We start from the raw sequence: 22,440 nt of genomic DNA, 5'->3' as shown, positions 1-22,440 counted from the left end.
TGAGTGGCAGATACCTAGTATAGAAAAAAGCAAATCGTGATTCACATGTAGATATATATATCGGACCTGTATCTGCGGGTTCTTATTTTGCGCCCCTATTTTACTTTTATTCTTTCTTCCTCTCATCCCGTGTCCCCAACAGTTGACTCCGAGAGATTAGCAGATGGCATGCGTCTTGCCAGTCTTGCCCTGCAGCGAATGCTCCTCGCCCTATCACAGAACTTGTCAGCTTCCATCATCCTCTCTCATCCTCAAACGGGGGTCAATGGGAGAGGGGGAAAAGAAAGAAAAAAAAAACTCACCGTGTAGTGCTTCGAGGCATGGTGCCTGTGGTTCGTCTTGTTCTTGCCATGCGTCGAGATGTGCTCCTTGATAAACTCCTCCTGCTTGCGCACCGTCTCGGCGTCCATGTTCTCCAGCATGGCCAGGCACAGCTTGATGTCGTGGATGAGCAAATCGCACCTGCTCTTGGAAAAGTCCTCCCTGACGACGACGCGCAGCATCTTCATCTGGTCCGTGTGCGGCGCCATGGTGTACGCGGGGACGACCCAGCCCCTGCTGCGGAGGTGGTGGGCGAGGGCGAACTCGTCGTAGTGGCGCTGCTTGCCGCCCTCCGCAGCGGTCTTGAAGCGGAAGGCGACGAGCGGCAGGCCCTGGCCGTTGCGCTCGGACATGATGACGAAGCCGAGCGACTGCTCGAGCACGTCGGTGAGGTAGTCGGCGGTGCGGGTGAGGTTGCTCATGATGGATTCGTAGCCGCGGCGGCCGAGGCGGATGAACTGGTAGTACTGGCCGATGACCTGGGAGGCGCCCTTGGAGAAGTTGAGGGTGAAGGAGGACTGCTCGGCGCCGAGGTAGTTGATGTTGAAGATGAGGTCCTGCGGGAGGTATTCGTGGGAGCGCCAGACGACCCAGCCGACGCCGGGGTAGACGAGGCCGTACTATATGAAACTCTCAATGTCAGCGATGTTCGGTCAAGAATGATATGAAGGGGGTGAGGAGGAGGAAGGGAATCACCTTGTGGCCGGAGACGTTAATGGAGACGACCTGAGGCAGTCTAAAGTCCCACTCCAGGTCCGGCAGCACAAACGGCGCCACGAAGCCGCCGCTCGCCGCGTCAACGTGGATGGGCACGTCCAGGCCGCGCTCGACGAGCAAGTCGTTGATGCCCTTGACGTCCTCGTAGTGCCCCGTGTACGTCGTCCCCAGGATGGCCGCGATGCCAATCGTGTTCTCGTCAATCAGGTTGACGGCCTCCTCGGGGTCGATGGTGTACCGCGTCTCGGTGCAGTAGACGTACTTCTCCTCGACCTCGAAGTAGCGCGCCGCCTTCTCCCAGCAGACCTGGACGGCCGAGGACATGACAATGTTGGGCCGGTCGGCGGGCTTGCCCTCGGCCTGGCGGCGGAGCTTCCAGCGGCGCTTCATGGCCAGGACGGCGAGCATGATGGCCTCGGAGGAGCCGATGCACGAGGTGCCGACGCTCTCGCCGCCGGCGGGCGCGTGGAACAGGTCGCCGATCATGTTGACGCAGCGGTTCTGGATGTCGGCCGATTGGGGGTACTCCTCGTAGTCGATGAAGTTTTTGGAAAAGGCCTCTGTCATGAGCTTTTCGGCTTCGTCTTCCTGTTTACAGTACTCAGTGTGTGGTCAATTTGAATGGGGGTGATGGCTGTTGTTGTTGTAAGTGGACGTACCATGTAAGTCGTGACAAAGGACGCCAAGCTACAGAATTCCCAGAATCAGCATGTATCCTTCTTCTTCTTCTCCTTCTTCAAGTGTGTATCAGAAAACATACTTGAGCTTCGGGTTATTGTCCAGACTCAAATGGTCCTTAATCATGTGGTACGCAACGTCCCGCGGCATCGCCCCGGCGGGCATGCTGTGCTTGGGCAGGTCCTGGCCCGCAAACTGCGAGCCGTAGACGCTGGTGGTGAACTCGTCGGCATAGCTCGACAGCTTGACCTGCGACAGGCTCTTGTGCAGGCTGGGCCGGGTGTTGTCGGTGACGGCGAGCGTCGGGCCTGAGGAGGCGCCGGCGGCGGGGGGTGCTGGTGCTCGCTCGTCCGAGGGCGTGACGGAGCCGGAGCGGCTGATTGCGGTGAGGTGGACCATGATGAGGACTTGTGGTGGTGGTGGTGGAATGAAGAAGAAGAATGGAAGTGGTGAGGGTATATGGAGGAGGAGGGAGAGAAGAAGAGGAAGAAACAGCTTAAGAATTGCAGCACTGGGGAGAGGAGTAGGTATATATAGTAGCTCTTCGTATAAGTGGGAGCAGTTGGTGTCGATTACATGTACGAGGCCGTCACTGCACAAACAAGCATGTCATGATGAGGGGCTCCCAAAACGCCCATCCCCAAGTCCACACTCGAGGCAAACAAACAAATATGACTGGCACACGTTGGACCGATTCGAGTCCTAGTAGCTTGCATAGGTAGCTGTTACCCAGTCCAGCTGCAGCAACATACATAAGAGGCCCAATGCAACAACAAGAGCTTCAGAGGCAGCCCGTCTCCTCCTGACCCAGTCCTTTGCAAAAAAAACAATGGACAATTCGCTGCCCCTAAGCTGTTCTAGCCTCGGGCATGCATGACGACGCATCATCATCACCACCAAATGGTACAAGTACCTGCTCGGCCACCATCTTCCGGCCGCAAGCCACTAGATCCACGGCCTACTAGTTGGGTCGTTGCTGGATCCAGCGGTGGGGTGCTGGAAGGGGGAGCTTGGGGGGGATGCATGAGGAGGAGATCCAATGGCTGAGAAGGGATGGGCGCTGTGGTTGTCTGTGTTTGGATGCCATGATGATGCATCTTTGGGTGGGAAACTTGCTCTTCATTCGAAGACGATGCATTGAGGAGCCAATGCATGAGTCTATATCTGGGCATTTTTTGCACAAACGACTCAAGGATTCCCTGCTCATACAGCTATAGTAGTCTAGATAGTTGCATTCTTCCCCCCTTTTCTGCCTCTTCTTCATCCTCATCACCCTCATCCTCACGTCCGCTTCTACCTTGCATCTTCAAAACCGAAAACCCCTGCTTACCTCTGCCTGCCCCTCCCCCTCTTCGATGCCCTCATGCAAGTTACACACTCATGCAAGTCCCCCCTCCCTACCCAATCGACTCATCCATTCAGCAGCCCAATGGCCAATAATCCCGCCACTGTCCCCTCCGCATTAGAGCCACTGTGGTTAACCTCATCTGGCTAGAGGCTCGCGGACTTCCTAAAATGGAAGGTACAGCGCCTCACATACAATTTCTCATACAAATTAATGTATCTTGGATTTAGGGTTGTCAGGCGGCGCGGCTATAACAACCCCGCCGCACCATAATAACAACGCCGCAACACTAAAACATGCAATCGCAGAAAAAAAGCCACATTAACACAATAATAAAAATACCTTTAATCTGCAATGCTACTGCAGCTACTGCACTAACTTAGTCTATTTTAGGGCTATAAGGAAGCTTTTAAATCCCTTTAAGCGCATGCGAAAGATTAAGGCTTTGCCGTTATCTAGTCGCGCTCCTCTAACTATTTAAATAAACAGCTGCGTTAATATAATATTGCCTATGCCTGCGCAGGAAACTAGACTAATAAAGGCAGCGGCCTTTAGGCTATAAGCTCTTGTAAGCTAGGCTGCCCTTTTTATATTAAAATTATACAGAAATTTAAACTATTTAACCAGTAGATGATAGAGATCCTTAACAGCAGCTATAATCATAACCCTAGAGGCACGGCCTTGTTCCTTAAGCATTGCTGGCTTAATCCGCATTAAATCCTCTTTTTCCTTTATAATGATAAGATAGGCTTAACGGCAAGAGCTGCTAAACGCGCCCTAGAAGCCTAGAATCACAACAGTCTTATTATAAAGCAGGATATTTAAAATATAATATCTTAGAGGCTTTGCCAGTCCCTTAATAAACATACAGCAACCCAGGCGCTTTTAAAAGAGTTAGATAACAGCGGCTTCTAGTATAAGAAGAAGCTAGATAAATAGGATTCTGTTAAGTATCTCTTTATTATTATTAATTGCGATTTTATAATATAGCAGGCCTTGCTGGATATAATAATAATAAATGTTATATATAATATAAATCGCTATAGCATAAAGCTTCTAGAGATTAATAGCATTACATCTTTTAGCACTATTTTCCTTATAGCTTTTATATTAAGCTATAAGGAAGATAAGGCATTTTATATATAGGTTTTAAGGAATTTAAAGTTATCTCTGCAGACTAGCTAATACAGAATGTTAAGGCCGGCAGATAAGCTTAATTTATGCATTATTATTACAGATTTTACTACTGCTAAACATCTTGCAATTTCTAATATCTTTAAGACCACTTAGAAGCAGCTTTATATCTAGCATATTTTTAAGAACATCCTTAAAGCTGTTTATAAGGACTAGATCAGTCCTGTTAAGGCAGAATCGCATAATCTAACCGTTTAAGAGCTTGTTAATAAAAATGCTGCACCTTTAGCGCGTTAGACAACAACCTGCTGGAAGATAAGGAACGACTTTCTTATCGCTTAGCGCAGTCTCCTTTATGCCTTAACGCTATTGCGGTTTAATAACATCTAGGCCGAGATAGAAATAGATTATGCCTAGCAGACTAGTAAGATGTTATTTTCTTTCTATTTTCACTGCTATTACTAATAGAGATAAAGCTTTTAAAATACCTTAAAGAAATCTACCTCCTTATCTATAAACAGTAGGCTGTCGCATTTATAAAAAAATACCATAACTATAGGCATTATATAACTTCCCTAAGTAAGGCATAATATTTAAGCATAAAATCCTTCTTTTAGAAGCGTTATAATAATCTGCAAGAGCTTTTTTATGCTATTCTTAAGCAGTAAAAGACAGTAAAAGCGAGATTTAAAGAGAAATTAAGTCTTAAGACTATATAATTGCAAAATCGTTTCTGCTATAAGTTATTTTATAACGCAATCCACAGGGTGTTATAGAAAGGCCTTAACCTTATTAGTTAGTAATATTTAAAGGTAAAGGCAGCCTGACTAAATCCTAGAGAAAATTCCCTATCTTCCTATATAGAATTATTTATAAAGCAGTATAGTTTGCCTTATGCATATATTATTAATGACTTCCTGACCCTTAAGGTATCTTATAATAGCAAGCAGCGGTCTATTATAGCCTAAAACGCGCTGCTAATTGCATTTTTTAATAACTACTAGCTGCTTTTATTTAGCCTTATATGCTTCTTAAGTCTTCCTTACTTCTTCTTATATTATTTTACTAATAAAAACAGGAGGAATTAGATCTATACTGCTGATTTTGCAACCTTTAAGTTATAGCTAGAAGAAACGCGCTAAGAAATAACCTGTTAGCTATGCTAGCGGCGTATTAACATTGTTAATAATAACTATAAACGCAAAATACTGTAAATTTAATATTATAGCAGGCCTTACAGGCCTAGGGCGCTGCTAATAGCAGCCTAGCTGTTATAATATAGTTAATAATTTATTAGGAAATCTAACAGGCCTTTAGAAATGCTATAACACTATAAAATCCTAAGATAGAGCTGTAAATGCCAGTCTTGCCAGCCTTAAACCCTAAACGTTAAACTTTCTAGCAATCTGCAGCTGCCTAATCTAAAATGCAGCATACGGCCTTGTTATTTAAATACGTTAAGGCTCCCTAAGAGATCTATAGCTGCCGTAACCTTAGGCAGGAAGACAGGCCGCGTTTTTTTAAACCTCCTAGATTGCAATTGCTAATTTATAATGCCCTTATCTCAGTTAAGGGCGGCAGTAACTATAGGATTCTTCTTTAACTGCATTAGCCTTTAATATTACAGCTAATTACTATATAAAATAGGGAGAGGGCATCTGTTATAGCGCAAAGCCGGCGTTGCTAGAGGGGTTTAGTAATGCTTTAGCTATATAAGACTGTAATTAACCTTACACAGTAATAGATAGATTATATTATATATATATTATTTCTTTAGCAAATTCTATGTAATTAGATATATCTCTTATATAATTAACCTGCTATGCTATATCCTATAATCTATTATATCTGTTATTGCTATAATATATAATGCCTATAGATATTAGATCTAAGATATATTAATTTATATGGGAAATTGTATGTGAGGCGCTGTACCTTCTATTTCAGGAAGACTGCCGCCTAGAGCCTATACTAGATGAGGTTAACCACAGTGGCTCTAATGCGGAGGGGACAGTGGCGGGATTATTGGCCCAGCCCAATTGCCTTCCCCACCAGCAGCTACACCTCGGATCTGACGGCTAGTAGTTTAGCACCAAGGTAGGTCATACCAAAAAAGCCCCCCCCCCATCTTCTTTTCAGGGCAAACTGGATTCCCGTCGTCACTTGGCTTGGGCTTGGCAGATCCCTTGTTTTTTTATCACACTTTACCCGTCGTCGTCACTGGGCTTGGCAGGTCCCCTTGTTTTCTCAAGTGCCGGCGACCCGACTTACTCTTCTGTCTTGTGTTGCTCTGGTCCTGATGATCTTCGAAAGCTGAAGCTTTTGATCTTCACTGTTGTGTGTCTCCGCTGTGGCGCTGTGCCCGGTCTTACAGGATGTAGATGCGATTGTAATATGCATGTAGGTACCGAGATTGCGAGACTTTTTTTTTGTTTTTCCCCTCTAAGAGCTGAGAAAACGTTGGAGGGCGCCGAGTTGAGTTTCGCGTGGTTGGTGTTTTACACGTTTTACCTGCACAGCATCCATGATAGCCTCGGGCAGCACGGAGATGAAACAAAAGCAACACACAAGAAGGCATCTATTCCTCCAACCCCCTGTTTTTGATGCCGAGGATAGATATGCTTTTTGTATGGGATGAATGAAATCGCTGGACAGTAATTCTAGGCTTTTCGGTAGCAACATGTGCTTTTCTAAGCCCGCCGCATATCAACACCGATACATACCTAAGGTACCTTACATGTACAGCATCAAAGGATAGTAGTCCACACGCTTCTATATTCGACAAAAAAACACCAGACGAAAATCTCAACGCAAACTCCCGCCTGCGCTTCTCCTTTTTCCATAGAAAATGCCGCAAAACTTCACATGTACAGCTCCTCATCCCCCGTGCTCGTCAACCCGCTCGCGAGCCCATGCATCCGCCGCCCCAGCAAGTCATCCGAGCTCGTCAGCTTCACCAGGCTCTTGTTCCCCCTGATGCCCTTCTTCGTCTTCTTCCCAGCAGCCCCATTCCTCTCTCCGTTGACATGCCCATTGGCACCGTTTCCGTTGCCTCCATTGCCGTCTACAGGCGGCGAAGTCGACGACGTCGTCTCCTCGCCATGCCCGTTCGCATCCCCATTCTGCTGCGACAACGTGCGTCCGCGCGACATCTTGGTCATGCTAATCTCCAGCGGCCTATCCTCATCACCACTCGACTCCGCAATGGACTGTCTCCGGAAGCCATCACGCGTCGTCGTCTGGTTCCTGGACGCAGCTGCAGCCGCAGCAGCCGCTCGTCGTGCCTGTTCCGCCCTCGCCGCCTCGGCATCGACAAACAGCTGGTCGAACCACGCGGCGCTGCGCTCAAAGTGCTTCCACGCCGGCGGATACACTCCGGGAAACTGCATGAAGCCGTGCGACGTCCCCGGGATGAGGAGCACCTCCGTCACCTCCTTGTCGTCAAACGTCCAGTTGTCGTCCAGATCCGCCCGGGAGGAGGAGGAGGACATCATCATCTGGCGGCGGGCCGCTGCTTCTTTTGCCCGGCGTAGACGCCCCGCGAAGATGACGGTGTCGTCGACGAGGGGGTCCCGCTCGCCCGTCATAAAGTACGTCTTGGGGAAGTTCTCGAGCAGCTCTTCGGGGGCGAGGACGGGGCTGAGGAAGTAGTCCTGCGTGAAGTCGGGGCGGTTGTGCGCGCCGATGTAGAGGATGATCATGGCCCGCATCATCTCCGGCGTGAGGACGCGGTCGTTGAAGTAGGATATCATGGACGACGTCGCCAGGCGGGTCTTCATGGGCTCGGCGCGGTGGGAGACGGCGCCGTCCTTTTTCTCGCCGGGGCTCTGCGATGAAGTGCTGAGCGCTCTGGGACCGGCGTGGCAATACTCTGGCCTCGTCCCTCCCGTCGTCGAGGGCGTATTGTCGACCGCAGGCTGTTTGGTGGCAGGCGGCGGCGTCGTCTCGTCCTCGTTGTCCGAGTGATGCGGCGTTCCCACGAGGTCGTTGTACTGCATGCTCTTCCTCTTGACGATGGACTTGTTCGTCTTTCGCGAGCGCCGGTCCCGGATGAGCGACATCTGCTCGTCCGTCATCCAGTTGCCAATGTTCATGTCCAGCGTCGGGTAGAAGCACACGAGCCCGTCCGGGGGCGGCAGCTTGCCCACGCCGGCCGCGCTCCGGAAGTGGCTGATGCCCGTCTCGAGCACCATGAGCGTCGCCGCGACGGCCAGGTTGCCGCCGGCGCTGTCGCCGGTGACGACGATGCGCGGCGTCTCGCGGCCGGACATGCCGATGCAGCGGCCGCGCGACCGGACGAGCGTCACGTAGACGTCGAAGCACTCGTTGAGCGCGTACGGGTACGGGTACTCGGGCGCCTTCTTGTAGTCGACGCTGAGGATGGGCAGCCCCGTCTTGGACGCCCAGGCGAAGAGCTTGTCGTCGTTGCAGCGCGGGTCCATGGCCACGAAGCCGCCGCCGGGGATGTCCAGCACCACGCGGCTGTGGTGCGCCAGGTCCGCCAGCGGGCCGTCGTAGTAGAGCCAGGCGGAGACGGCCTCCTTGTAGTCGCTGTTGGCCGGCCGCGGGATGCGCACCTGGCGCGGCGGCCACCGCGTGAAGCGCGGCCGCATCAGGCGCTGCAGGAAGCCCAGGTACGGCGTCGTGCCCTTGTTCCACGCCACGCGCAGGTGCTCGACCGTGATCATGCCCCGGACCTTGCGCACCTTTTCGTCCGCCCGCTCGGCCGCCACGAGGTAGTAGAGCGAGAAGACGATGCTGGCCAGGTCGCGCAGCCACTTGGACCGGATCTTCATGGCGGTCCAGAAGCCGGCGTCCAGCGCCGTCAGCACCCACGTCGCCCGATAGTACGTCGGGTCGTACATGTTGGCCATGGGCTCGGGGCTGGCCAGGCCGACGAGGGCGCTGAAGTTGCGGGCCGCGTAGAGGTACAGCATGGTGATGACGACGGTCTGCCACGCCGTCAGCTTGCGGGAGAGGAACTTGGAGATTTTCTGTGCGACTGGCGGGCCATGTTTGTGCCCTCTGTTTTCATGGTCAGTAGGTAGTCGTTTCCATCGAGAATGAACAGGACTGGGGACGTACTTGTAGAGATAAAACGTCCAAAAGGACAATACGGCCAAGACCTGCAGGCGCCGCGACTTGGACGATGGCCGTCCGAGGACGTGGTCTATCATGATGCTGAAAGGGAAACTGGATGAAATGAAACAACAAGAAAGTCAGGCCGCGAGGAACTTTGAGGTCTATATCAGGATGCTCGAGATGATATGATACATGGGCGTCTGGGTTTCGATGCGACGGCCTATTAGCGGGAGATGTGATGTCGGATCGACTGCACAACGGCGTCTCATCTCATGCCATTCGGGCTGTCGATGTATCAAGTCGTCGCAGGTGCTATTTCAACACGATCGTCGGGATGGCACGCCGTTTGCTTCGTCGCCGCGTCGCTTGCCTGTCGAGTCTTGTATATGGACCGTCGTCATCGGATGGTGCGGTCGGTGCGCCTTGATTGAGAATCAGGCCGATTGTATGTAAGAGAAACAGAACAGAAAATCGGAAATCCCAGCCAAATCCGAAACTGTATCTAGAAAACAAGAGGCCGTTCGCCGGTGTGGAGTGGCGATGCCCAACTGATGACTGTACAACAAGAGACAGCGATGAGGATTAATACAAGTTGAGGTATGTGAGGGCTTGTGGAGGTTTTACAGACAAAGGGACGAGGAAGAGGCGGGATTGGAGAAGACGCCTGGATCCAGCCAAGGCCCATGACAGGCACATGTCATTACCGTTGGCAGCACGGAGTACGGAGTACCATGTCCATTTCTCGGCACAGCATAGCATCCCTCTCGGCCCTTTCGCCTTGTTCCTTGGCTTGGGTCCTCGTGACGGGGCGGTTGGGAGGCGTCAAGAGCAGCTGACATGTGAAAGTCGAGGGTCCCCCCGGCACTGGCGTGGCCGGCCAATCAGGGGGCTGCCCACAGAACGGACTCCGGGGAACGGCTCACCCCCCCACGGGCTTTCTGACAGCTGGGGGAGGCTCTTGTTCTTTCTTGTTCTGCTACGGATTCTGGAACTAAGAATTCTGTTTCGGTGCTAGAATGGATTTTGTTCAGGTTCAAAGTGCGGTTGCTGGGAGTAGTATGTCGAAAGCGGCGTTGAACTGGGCTTGGCTTTTGTGTTTCGACGTTTGCAGGAGGCAGACGCCGTGGCTGGCGTTGCACGTTTCGAGCACATGCGTGAGGATTCCACGTTGCTGGTGGAGCTGGGGAGGCATCCTCTATAATGAAGCTTGAATTGGGCAGCTCGGAAATGCATGAACTGATATTGAAATGGATGAAATGAGAGACAGAGGCCATCACGGGTGTTGGCAGACACGGTGAGGTCATTTTGGTTCGTGTTAACGTAGCGCCGGCTCTAGCTTCTCACTGCCGTGCTACCCTGGATTACAGGCGGTCTTCCAGGAGGCATTGAGAAGACTTCCGACTGCCTGATACAATCTGACTATCTAGCAATTTCAATAGTAATCAGTGGATGAAATAAGTGGTGAAGAAAGATGTGTGATGGGAGCGAACCACAATGGGCGGACATGGAAGATATGCCTCAGATTGCCCGGACCAATGAGAATCACACCTTGATCTCCAATGGCCTCGCTGGAGAGCAATCAGGTACACTTCTCCTACCTCAGTCCACTACATACCACCTTTTGAAATCGAGACAACCAATCAAAATATCCTTGATTTAGAAGATTGCAGCTGGCCTTGGCTCTTACACTTTGTGCTGCTTTTGATCCGGATGCCATCACCGACGGCGATAAGTTCTTCTGCCTGGTCCACCACGTACAACATGGAGCATCTCGAGACAAGCTTCACCGAGCTCGGCAGCACATACGCTCTTGAATGCTTCGAACGTAGTACCATACGATGCTGGGCATGGAACAGTGACACAATGGAAACACGAGTATAATAACACTGCATGCTGTGGTCGAGTGTCACCCGGATACATGTACATTCTGGGTACCTTATGGCCAATGCCTCCCTGATATCGTACTGTGCGAGCTGTGTCCTCCGCACCAATTGCCTCGCGCCTGATTGGCCACAGCTGCACATCCCACCACCCTCGCCCCCACCTGCAATTATCTCGATTTCCCATACTTTTTTCGGCTTGCCAATCCTCAACCCAACTCCCACCATCAACCCCTCAACCACATCATGAGGAGGAGCCCATGAAACTCCCCGGGCGAGTGGACGGCTCTTTCTGCGGTGCGGTGCTTGTGTCCCGATCATCAGCCGGCGTGGCGCGCAACCATGTCTTCCCGAGGCCTCACGCAGCCGGAGACGCTCCCGAGAGGAGACCACGGCCGGCAAAGCCAGCAGCCTCGCCGGTAACGAACCAGGGCTTCTTCTGCCCCCGGAGCTCGCAATGGCTGCTGTCGACGTTTCTGCCGGGCCCCGAGACGCACAAGCACCGCACCGCCCCGACGCGGAACCCAAGACGAGCCTACGGGACGGCCGCCGCCTCGCATGTCTCGCATAGCTCGGGCACACGACAACGACCGCCGCCCGTCGTGCCGCAGGACAAGGACACGATGCTCTCCTATGTCGACCAGTCCGACGTGGGCAGCGCCGAGGAATACTTTGATTTCTACAGAGACCCGTATCGCCGTGGCTATGCGGCTCCGGACGGGCCCAAGCTGCGGGTGTCGGAGAACAAGAGGGACGTTCAATTTCCGTCAAAGGACGAGACGGCCATGGTCAACGAGGGGACGCAGCCTGTTCTGGAGCGGCTCCAGGCCGCCATTGGACAGAGGCTGCGGCATCCGCATCGGAACTCGCTGGACGAAATATACAAGCTCTACTGTCAGCTTCCGGAGCCTCGCATGCTGTGCCTCACTTGGCAATGGCGCAATAGGCTGTTGAAGGTCATGGGCACGCCTCAGAAGAGGGATATGGACGCGATGCTGCGGTACTTTGCCCTGGTGGCGGATGTGAAAAATGCAGGGCTCACTCTGCGCCGCTCGCAGTGGAACTTTGCGCTCGCTTTTGCCACCAAGTATGCCGCCAGAGTGTCGACGCAGGAAATGGAGTCGGCGCTGAGGATATGGAAAGAGATGGAGAAGGAGGCTCATGTGATGGGGAACGAAGTCACGTTCAACATTCTATTCGACGTTGCTGCCAAGGCGGGAAACTTCACCCTGGCCGACATGATATACAAGGAGATGGACAAGCGCGGGATCGAGTTCAATCGCTTTCATCACGTCAGTCTGATTCACTACTTTGGACTGAAACTCGACTCTGGGGGCGTTCGAGCGGCATACCGAGAGATGGTAGAATCGGGCGAGATGATTGACACGGTGGTCCTCAACTGCGTCATATCAGGGCTGCTCAGGTGTGGCGAGGAAGCGGCTGCTGAGGAGACATACCAGCGAATGAAAAACGACCACCACATGGCGTCCGAGATGCCACAAAAGGACTACATGATGAACAAGGTCGTCACCAAGGTCCTCATGATGTTCACCCGAGTTGGCAAGCAACATCCGGAGTTGAAAAAGGGCTTTCAGACAAACGTACGCTTGGCTCCAGACTTGCGCACTTACAAGTTGCTGGTCAATCATTATGCTACCCGAGTCGGCAACCTCCAAAAGGTTGCTCAATATCTCGATGAGATGAAGCATCTGAAGGTCCCTATCCATCCTACCATCTTCCTGGCCCTGTTTAAGGGCTTCTACATGCACGGGGGGTATTCCGGCTCGGACTGGTCTGAGCAGCGCCTCCAAGGAGTGCTGGCAGGATTCTATCAAGCCCACGATGAACGTGGTGCCGATTTCCGCATAGACCAATGGGTCGTGATTTGGGCACTCCGCGCGGTGAAGAAGTGCTCCACCAACGAGGCTTTGGTTCAGACTTTCGAGGCCATGTCCCAGAGATGGGTCATCAGCCCAGAGCGGCAGCAGTTCATGCATGCACTGTTTGAGAACATCCTGCATGATAAGGACCTCAAATCTACGCGAAACGACGAGCTTGAGCAGTGGCGCGGCAAAGATGCGTCGTCGTGGTTATGAGTCGTTTGGAGAGAAAATGTATACAATGTGTTCATGTACATATGTCATGCCAGAGTTATAGACTAGCCCGTCCCTCGTCGATCAGGACGATGATGCAATTTGATGATCGTGATGAGAGCTTTCACCTTGGATCCTCATAGGCGCGTGTGAGACGGACCTGCACGGACAGAGCTTTGATATGTATATGAACTTGCGAAGTGGTCCGCGTTCTATTCGAGCTATTTACTCCCGTCGCAGCAGCCCACTCACTACCCATTCATGACCCTCCATCATACATACAGCCCATGACGGAAGCCAATCTCGTTTGTAGTTCGATAACCAATCGTTTACGTAGACTTGTAGGTTTGGTAGACTATAACACAGCTTCTGTCAGCTTTTGCCGCGGCAAAACGAGCAGCTTGGCGGGGCAGCTCAAAGAATGCCCATCATCGCAATCGCAAACTCACCGGCAATGCCAAAGGGAAGGAAGAAGCCAGTGGCCATGAAGGACCAGTAGCCGGCGCCGAACCACTTGCTGCGCGGGTTGAAGGGCAGGTTGGAGTAGGGGCCCTCGGGGTAGTGGTAGGGGGAGGACATGCGAGGGCGGGTGGTGTGGAAGCCTCGGCGGGCGACCTGGGAGGCGGAGCGGGTGGCGGCGCGGGAGAGCATCTGCAGCGGGAAAGATCAATTAGCTATACGGCGATGAGGACGAGGGCGCGGAGTGAGGAGGAGAGGCGGACTTTGACGGCTGGTGAGAGGCTGGACTGAAGTTGTGGTTCTGTTTGTCTGTCGGCTTGAAGCTTGTCCCGGGATTAATTGGCATGGTTCGATTGAGGTCAAAACGAGATGCTTGGCGCTGCTCGTCACGTGCAGCTCTGCCGACAGCAGGCGTCTGCTTAGGTAAGGTGTCCTCCCACTCACGATGGAGCCGTGCAGCTGACTAAGAGACTCGATCTTCGATGCGCGTCACCGCCTTCTCTTGGCACCGACTATTTTCTTTTCTGCCGTCCCAAGCCCACTTCTTTCTTCGCGAAAGTTTGGTCGAGCAATCTTTGCATTTTCTCATCCCTCCAGCGTTTCTGTGTTTGGGGCGAGATCTGGACTTGCTTGGCACATAATCCGGTTGTGCTGATGCCAGTTATCGAATTTCAGCCTTGAATTTGAGGTTTATAGCTTGGGCGCAAGCTTTTTCTCGCCATCTAGATTCCAAGCCACCAACGGGCTACCAACATTTTGTGTGTAGCACCTCGACCTCTTCTATCCTCTCGATCCTCCTGCTTCTCCCGCCTCCTCATAGCCACAATCCTGGCAGCAGCAGCCAAGATGGATGAACTGTTCGACGTGTTTGAGGGCAAGGCGGAGCCCCTCAGCGCCAGCGAAGACGAGAGAAAACCCCAGAAGAGCCGCAGCCGAGCCCAGAGCAAAAAGCGAAAGGCCGACGAGGCCATGAACGGAAACGGCGACGCCGACATGGACGGCGCCAACAACGACGACGCCGACACGGGCATGGCTGATGCCGCCGAGACTTCTCGAGACGAGGACTCCGAGGGTGAAGAAGACCCGGAAGCGCCCAATCAGCAGGACAAGAAGCGGCGCAAGAAGACGGACGAGGCCGGCCCAGTCTTGACGGATAACTTCCAGACGGCAGAGTCAAGAGAGGTCGCGGGTGCCTCAACGTTTGTCTCGCAAGATTCGTCGCTCGTGCTGTCACACAACATCCAGCACCAGGTCGCCCTGCCGCCGGACCTCAACTACGAATACATTCCCCTTTCAGAGCACAAGTCCCCCGAGGAGCCGGCGCGAACATACCCCTTCAAGCTGGATCCCTTCCAGAGCTTGTCTGTCGCATCGATTGAGCGCGAAGAGAGCGTCCTGGTGTCGGCGCATACAAGTGCCGGAAAGACGGTGGTGGCAGAATATGCGGTTGCGCAGTGTCTCAAGCGCAACCAGAGGGTCATCTACACTAGTCCCATCAAGGCCTTGAGTAACCAAAAGTATCGAGATTTCGAAGCCATCTTCGGCGATGTTGGCCTGATGACCGGTGATGTCACGATCAACCCCACGGCCAGTTGCCTGGTCATGACGACGGAGATTCTGCGGTCCATGCTGTACCGCGGTTCGGAGATTATGCGCGAGGTGGCCTGGGTCGTGTTTGACGAAATCCACTACATGCGAGACAAGACTCGAGGTGTTGTGTGGGAGGAGACCATCATTATGCTTCCCGACAAGGTCCGATACGTCTTCCTTTCGGCCACCATTCCGAACGCTTTCCAGTTTGCCGAATGGATTGCCAAGATCCACCACCAGGCTTGTCACGTCGTCTACACAGACTTCCGACCTACCCCCTTACAAAACTACTTCTACCCTGCCGGAGGAAAGGGCGCGAGAATGGTGGTGGATGAAAGGGGCACCTTTAACGAGGAGAATTTCAACCTCGTTATGGCCGAGGTGGAAGAGAAGAAGGGCTCCGATCCGGCGGACTTTAACGCCAAGATGAAAGGAAAAGGGAAGAACAAGAAGACGAACAAGGGCGGCGCCGACGAGGGCTCCGATATCAACAAGATCATCCGAATGACGGTCAGGAAAAACTTCAACCCCGTCATTGTTTTCAACTTCTCCAAGCGCGAGTGCGAGAACATGGCCCTCAAGATTTCCAACCTAAACTTCAACGACGATTCGGAAAAGGCAATGGTCAACAAGGTCTTCCAAAGTGCTATTGACAGCTTGTCGGAAGCCGACCGAGACCTGCCACAGATCCAGAACCTCCTGCCCTTGCTGCAAAAGGGCGTTGGCGTCCATCACTCGGGTCTGCTGCCCATTCTCAAGGAGACTATCGAGATCCTGTTCCAGGAATCCCTGATCAAGGTTCTCTTTGCGACTGAGACCTTTTCCATTGGTCTCAACATGCCTGCCAAGACGGTGGTCTTTACCCAAGTCACGAAGTGGGACGGTGTCCAGAGACGCCCCATCACCTCTTCCGAATACGTTCAGATGGCAGGACGTGCTGGTCGTCGTGGTCTCGATGCTCGAGGTGTTGTCATCATGATGATTGACGACAAGCTGGAGCCGGAAGTCGCCAAGCAGATTGTCACCGGCCAGCAGGACAGACTCAACTCGGCCTTCTACCTCGGATACAACATGATCCTCAACCTGCTGCGAATTGAGGCCATCTCACCCGAGTTCATGCTGGAGCGATGCTTCCACCAGTTCCAGAATGCGGCCAGTGTCCCCGCCCTGGAGAAGGACCTGATGGCACTGCAGCAGGAGAAGGATGCTCTCACGATACCCGATGAAGCTACCGTCAAGGACTATTACACGATCAGGCAGCAGCTGAACACATACACCAAAGACATGCGAGCGGTCATCCAGCACCCGAACTACTGTCTTCCCTTTTTGCAACCCGGCCGCCTTGTCCAGATCCACAACGTCAAGGAGTCGGCGGAGAAGCTTGGTGGCGGGCTCGACTTTGGCTGGGGTGTCATTACCGACCAGTATGCGCGACGGCCCCCCAAGATGGGCGAGCCCGAATATCCGCCACAGGAGTCTCACATCATCGAGGTCCTGCTGTACATTTCCAAGTCGAGCTCCGACATCATCCCCGGCCACCTGGCTGGCGATATGCCGCCCGGCCTGAAGCCGGCAGCCGACGAGGATGACGGCATGTTTGCGGTTGTCCCCTGTCTCCTCACCTGCATCAAAGCCATCAGCCAGATCCGTGTCTTCATGCCCAAGGAAGGCCTCAAGTCTGATGATGATCGTAGAGATGCCGGCAAGGCGCTCAGTGAAGTGCAGCGCCGGTTCCCTGACGGCGTGCCCATTCTGGACCCCCTCGAGAACATGGACATTTCGGATGAGTCGTTTAAGCAACTTCTCCGCAAGATTGAAGTGCTCGAGTCCCGACTGGTGACGAACCCTCTGCATCTCTCCCCCCTGCTTCCGTCATTGTGGGACCAGTACCACGCCAAAGTGCAGATCCTGGACAAGATCAAGGAGAAGAAGAAGGAGATTGCCAAGGCCCACAGCATTGCGCAGATGGACGAGCTCAAGTCCCGAAAGCGTGTGCTGCGCCGTCTGGGATTCATCAACGATGCAGAAGTCGTCCAGCTCAAGGCCCGCGTTGCCTGCGAGATCTCCTCCACCGAGGGCCACGAGCTTCTCCTGTCCGAGCTCCTCTTTGACCGATTCTTCAACGAGATGACGCCGGAGCTGATTGCGGCTGTTCTCAGCTGCTTCGTCTTTGACGAGAAGCTGGAGTCTCAGGCCCTGAAGGAGGAGCTGCAGAAGCCGTTCCGCGAGATCCAGGCCAAGGCTCGCATGATTGCCAAGGTTAGCCAGGAGTCCAAGCTGGACGTCAACGAGGACCAGTACGTGCAGAGCTTGAAGTGGCAGCTTATGGAGACGGTGTATGCGTGGGCGCAGGGACGAACGTTTGCTGAGATTTGGTAAGTTGAACACCTCCTCTGCACGGCATACTCAAAGCTTTCCTTTTACTAAGATGTTTCTGTGTAGTAAAATGGCGAATGTGTACGAAGGCTCATTTATCCGCATCTTCCGCCGTCTCGAAGAGCTCATCCGACAGATGGCCCAGGCCGCCAAGGTTATGGGCAACGACGACCTCATGAAGAAGTTTGAAGAGAGTTTGCAGAAGATTAGGAGGGACATTGTGGCCGCCCAGAGCTTGTATCTGTAAAGAAGGGGCGCATGGCCATTTGTTCACAAAAGTTCAGCTCCTTTTGCTGGAGGAAACAGGACAGAGAAGCAGCAAGGGTCGTTGCGTCGGTTTCATCTTAGAGTTATTTGTAGATACCTCTTCTTTTCTTTTTGACTACTTATTGCTTTGGCATTGATCATGGCTGGTGGAGTTTTGGAGCTTGGGGGATGAAAAGAATTTGTTCTTTTTCTCTGTAATTCGTTCATGTGTGCTTATTGTAGATAATGGACAGTTTGGCATGATGTCGGAACTACTGATGGATTTGTTGAAGGATATGATGTCTGCTTGACAGTGTTGAGTATAATTTGGTATACAAATAGTTGGAAAAGGTGAGGAAACGTATAAGTGCAGAGTACATGAACAACAGGGAATATACTTTGTCTTCAAGACCAGATGCTCTTTTCTTCCATGAATAATCCTCATGAGTTGTCCATCTAGGTCTCACAAGGCTTTGAGGCATCGACATCAGCTGCCGCCGAAGGGGTGGGTGTTCTGCAGTGGCTGTACGGATCACAACCCCTGTCAAACCCCCCTTGCTCGCCACGTCGGGTCGCCTCAATGGGTGTGGCTGGGTTTGATCTGCCTTTTCTGTCACCTCTCGTCGAATCTCCAATAGGACTCTGCATAGGTAGCAGCGGGTCGATAATAACCCTTGCAGTTGAACGTGATTGTACGAAAGCATTGCTGGAAGCGCCGCCGTATCTGCCTAATAAACCCAGCCTCAGCCGCCTCTCATCACTTTTGTCTCGAGCCTCCTGTGTCTTTTGAACTCCCAAGAGTAAAAATGCAGGTAGACTCTTACTCCACCATGATTGCCTAAACCCCGTTGCAAAAAAGAATCTCCAGTTCGGCGATTAAATTCCACTTTGCGTTTGTTTGTTTGTCTCCTCTTTTGGGAGGCCTTTGCGTGAGCTGCCTGTATCCTACCGCTTGTTGACGGTGATTATGGATGGCGACAATTTGGTCAGCGCTCTTGAGTGTAGGTCTGCTTTCTGTTTCCGTCCTTTCGTTTGGCCTGACATGACGGCTATTCTGTGCTAGCTGGGAGATGGTGGTGAAGATACGCACATAGTATTGATGGCAGCCGAGATTAACGAGGACAACAGCAGGACGGGTCGATTCCACGTACACAGCGAAGGGCAGTTTGAGCCATAACACAACCTTGGTGCCCGAGACGCCTTACGGTATGTATCCGTCGCCGCACGTTTCCTTGCAGGTCCAATACATGTACATATCGTACTGACAGTTATATATCTGCTAAGCCGCGTCGCTTCAACCAGCGGCATGTCCTCCATTTGACACAAAAGAAAGCCTCTTGAAAGAAGAACCGATGATTCCTGGCATCTACCAGCGTGACAAAAAGATCGTTGTCATCGACAAATCTGACCCAAACTCCGTTCAGGATTACATCAAGTACGACCTCGACGTCTCTCGCCTCAACGAAATCCACAAACATCTCTGGCTAGCCGGTCTCCCCCAAGTGTCTCGAGCTCTGCACAACCAAGTCAGGGTTGGCCGCCAGATTCACATCACAGAGAGGGCAGACCTGCACCTCGTCTGGCGGGACAACATCCTCTACCTGAAGCCGCTGCCAGATTACCTCCTGAGCCACTCTTTCTGGAATAACATCTTCTGCACGAACCGCGAACTCTATGAAAGCGCCAAGGGATTCCTCTATTCCTACACCTGGCTGATATGCAGCAAAAGCGACTTACGCATTGCGCATGAGCAGGGACTGGTATCAAGGGACGTCCGATGGGAGCAATGGGCACCCTTTTCCGCGGCTGTTGTCTCTAACATCAGTCCGGACCTATGCGGTGTCAATCCGAGGTACATCTACGGCGAACTGCGTCTCACGAGGTTGAACCTGATATGCCGATTCTGCTCAAAGACTTTTTCCTTCGGCACCCTCATCCGAGGCTACGAATACGGCTACCGGCAGTACTCGACGTACTTGGAGAGGAACTTCCGATGGGTCCTGACGGCGTTCATCTACATCACCGTTGTGCTGTCCGCCATGCAGGTGGGCTTGGCCACGAGCGAGCTGGTCGATAACAGGGTGTTTAACCGCGCCTCGTACATCTTCAGCATGTTTTCTATCCTGGCTCCCGTTATATCCCTGTTTGTGGGGGCGCTGTTTATTGTGATTCTCGTCTTGGTGAATGTTCGGTATGCGCTGGATCGGAGGACGGATTCGCGGAGAGAATTTGAGGGGGCGTTTGCGAATGAGTCTGTGAAGAGGCATGCTTTTTGAGGGAGAGGACGGGCTTCTCGCATTAAGATGTTCGCATATGGTGGCCCAACGAGAACGTTTACGTATACATTGGCCGAGAGGGAAGCTTTCATGTTCATGATGTTATTTCATTTCTAGCGTTGATAACCTTGACTGGCGTTGAACTCTTCCGATCCTTCTCCAGCGTTGCCTTGAAGTGTGCTTGTTCACCCAGCTTGGCATCTACTCGCTCAATACTGGCCTTTGCCATCCTTTCCACCTTCTTGAATACCTCTTCCTCTGACCTCCATACAAACGAATGAGAGTATTTATCCGGTATGGGGTCCTCGTGTGGCCGAGCAATGACATGCAAGTGTAAATGCGGAACGGAGATCCTGTCTATCGTATGGATGGGGCCAAGCACGCGTTCCCGAGCTCGGTGGTATCCGCAGTGTATTCGATCAGTGGCGCTGCAGTGTCTTCTCAGGAGCTCGTCCCTCACTGAACGCATTTCGAGCACTGAACAGAAACTCTCTGTTAACGATAAGAGCTCCAGACCGGTGTATTAGGGGCTCATGCTCACGGAGATTGAGATCCTTGGCCTGAAGTTGTTCAAGATCCCGAATATGCTCCCTGGGCAGAATGAGCCAATGGTGCTTCCCCGCTGGACGTATACTCTTGACTATCTTGACTTTTGCATTCACCTTGAGAATGGTCAGTGGCTGTGCTGAATGATGATAGCTGTATTGGAAGCTCACCCTGACCACGCCCTCCTCTTTGGTGATATCCTCCCCATCAAAGTCAACTTCTTGAAATCTGCTCGTGTGGCAAACCTCGCAGTTATCCTCTTCCTTTACCGGATCATGAATGCCTATACAAGGCGGCAAGGCCTTGATGAATGGTACGAAGCCACCCATATTGCACAACCAGACCGAGGGGCGAAATTGAGAAGAATCTGAGTAGGTGGTGCATAACGTCAAACCAGCATGATAATAAGTTAGCTTTATAACCAAACGAAATCTTATCACATGCAAAGTATAAAAAGGAGGCCCCCCCTACCAAGTGTTTTAAGCAATCCACATGAGTCGGCGCTTTGACAAACGGGCCATTTGCTTTGTTTGTGCGCCTGGGAAAAAGCCCTGGAGCTGGAACCTGACTGCGCCTCAATTTTGGTCTCTGGATTGGTGGCCTGTGAAATGTGTTACATTCCACGCGATTTATAAGATTTATTTGCTAATTTTCTTTTTCATTCTCACATTTGGCTTTTACAGGTACTCTTCATAAGTTTAGATGATCCAATTGACTGGTTCTGGCGGCAGAGTTGTTCTGTTTGGGAATTCCCAGCGTTGGCGACGAATTGCTGGCACAGCCTCAGGGACAACACTAGATGTGCTTCAATACAGAGACGACGACAGATCCAAGCTTACGCACAAACAAACAAACTCTGCTTGTGCGTCTCTGAGAACAACCGCAGGGCCATTTTGGGTAAATCCAGCTTCCCATGTTCCTCATCACTGAAAGCCAAATAGAAAGAGACATTTCGACTCACCTTGCGGAAACGAATATATGCCTGAAAGCAGGAACAAACAAAGGAAGAAGCCAAAAGACTGGCGTCCAAGATGGCATTGTTAGCTAACTCTGGTTTTGATTCCTGTTGATGGACTGGCGATGAGACTGGCACTGAATGGGATCCATATCATGGTAGTTTCCCGTAATCTCTGTGCGTCTTTCAACCTTCTGCATCTTCTCGTTGAAGGCTTTATATCTTCCTCAGGTGGACCAGACATTTGCATCGAAGACGTTTATGTCGACGCACTTGCCCACGCACGCGTGATAGCGCTTATGGTGATCCTCATGGCCAAGGACGATGAGTCGAAAGGCACCTCGCACAGATTTCTTGCAGAGCTCTTGTGCGCCTGCCTTTTGGATATCTTGATAGTCGAGTCTACAGGAACCAGTATAATTCTTCATTATTCCCAGCGCAGCATCGTTTTTCCATGTTGAAGAGAGTGGCCAGCCGGCATCCCGACTTAGCTATCCAATGTCATAGTGAACCCACCGATATATGTCTTTAGCTGGTAGTTTAGCCATCAAAAGCAAGGTTTTTCCTTTCTGCTACTATTTTTAATGATCTAGTTCTCTTTTATACTTCGCCTTCTGGCGCATAGAGTATATAAGAACGGTATAGGTAGCTTCAATTCTTACTAGAGATTCTATAACTACTAGCACACGTTGCAACGACGCTCCGAACGAATACCAATGTCTCTATAAGACTAGGTGAATAA

General features: G+C 51.9%; 7 protein-coding genes across 7 annotated transcripts; 3 read left to right on the top strand and 4 right to left on the bottom strand.

The window, feature by feature from the left end:
• Positions 1–156: 156 nt before the first annotated feature.
• On the bottom strand, positions 157–2,342 carry BBK36DRAFT_1136178 (glutamate decarboxylase; the record flags this gene model as incomplete). Its single annotated transcript, XM_024892892.1, has 7 exons — positions 2,254–2,342; positions 2,168–2,199; positions 1,799–2,120; positions 1,698–1,725; positions 1,018–1,626; positions 303–941; positions 157–210 (listed from the first exon to the last, which is right to left on the bottom strand). Exons 3-7 carry the CDS (start codon positions 2,113–2,115, stop codon positions 157–159), a joined length of 1,647 nt encoding a protein of 548 aa, XP_024747058.1. The 5' UTR covers positions 2,116–2,120; positions 2,168–2,199; positions 2,254–2,342.
• Positions 2,343–7,056: 4,714 nt separating this feature from the next.
• Positions 7,057–9,372, bottom strand: BBK36DRAFT_1125001 (alpha/beta-hydrolase; the record flags this gene model as incomplete). Its single annotated transcript, XM_024891223.1, has 2 exons — positions 7,057–9,220; positions 9,281–9,372. The coding sequence occupies 2 exons, from the start codon at positions 9,370–9,372 to the stop codon at positions 7,057–7,059; spliced, it is 2,256 nt and encodes a 751-aa protein (XP_024747057.1).
• A 2,408-nt stretch (positions 9,373–11,780) lies between these two features.
• BBK36DRAFT_58050 (hypothetical protein) lies at positions 11,781–13,253 on the top strand (the record flags this gene model as incomplete). Its single annotated transcript, XM_024898296.1, has 1 exon — positions 11,781–13,253. One exon carries the CDS (start codon positions 11,781–11,783, stop codon positions 13,251–13,253), a length of 1,473 nt encoding a protein of 490 aa, XP_024747056.1.
• A 326-nt stretch (positions 13,254–13,579) lies between these two features.
• Positions 13,580–13,901, bottom strand: BBK36DRAFT_6969 (hypothetical protein; the record flags this gene model as incomplete). Its single annotated transcript, XM_024898532.1, has 2 exons — positions 13,580–13,605; positions 13,700–13,901. 2 exons carry the CDS (start codon positions 13,899–13,901, stop codon positions 13,580–13,582), a joined length of 228 nt encoding a protein of 75 aa, XP_024747055.1.
• Positions 13,902–14,255: 354 nt separating this feature from the next.
• Positions 14,256–18,094, top strand: BBK36DRAFT_1136176 (nuclear exosomal RNA helicase). Its single transcript, XM_024892891.1, has 5 exons — positions 14,256–14,315; positions 14,470–14,481; positions 14,513–17,674; positions 17,742–17,931; positions 17,985–18,094. Exons 3-4 carry the CDS (start codon positions 14,556–14,558, stop codon positions 17,920–17,922), a joined length of 3,300 nt encoding a protein of 1,099 aa, XP_024747054.1. The 5' UTR covers positions 14,256–14,315; positions 14,470–14,481; positions 14,513–14,555; the 3' UTR covers positions 17,923–17,931; positions 17,985–18,094.
• Positions 18,095–19,273: 1,179 nt separating this feature from the next.
• On the top strand, positions 19,274–20,197 carry BBK36DRAFT_1125406 (hypothetical protein; the record flags this gene model as incomplete). Its single annotated transcript, XM_024891280.1, has 1 exon — positions 19,274–20,197. The coding sequence occupies one exon, from the start codon at positions 19,274–19,276 to the stop codon at positions 20,195–20,197; it is 924 nt and encodes a 307-aa protein (XP_024747053.1).
• A 419-nt stretch (positions 20,198–20,616) lies between these two features.
• On the bottom strand, positions 20,617–21,072 carry BBK36DRAFT_22243 (hypothetical protein; the record flags this gene model as incomplete). Its single annotated transcript, XM_024897936.1, has 1 exon — positions 20,617–21,072. One exon carries the CDS (start codon positions 21,070–21,072, stop codon positions 20,617–20,619), a length of 456 nt encoding a protein of 151 aa, XP_024747052.1.
• Between the last annotated feature and the right edge of the window lie 1,368 nt (positions 21,073–22,440).

Source organism: Trichoderma citrinoviride (genome assembly GCF_003025115.1).
Source record: "Trichoderma citrinoviride strain TUCIM 6016 unplaced genomic scaffold BBK36scaffold_12, whole genome shotgun sequence".
Taxonomy (NCBI): domain Eukaryota; kingdom Fungi; phylum Ascomycota; class Sordariomycetes; order Hypocreales; family Hypocreaceae; genus Trichoderma; species Trichoderma citrinoviride.
Note: the sequence above shows the minus strand (reverse complement) of the source record. Positions and strands in the feature narration are given on the sequence as shown.

Bases quoted from the DNA above. Each gene is read 5' to 3' on its own strand.
- BBK36DRAFT_1136176 (XM_024892891.1), top strand. From the start codon at position 14,556: ATGGATGAACTGTTCGACGTGTTTGAGGGCAAGGCGGAGCCCCTCAGC. The intron at 17,675-17,741 runs GTAAGTTGAACA...GTTTCTGTGTAG, and splicing joins CGAACGTTTGCTGAGATTTG to TAAAATGGCGAATGTGTACG.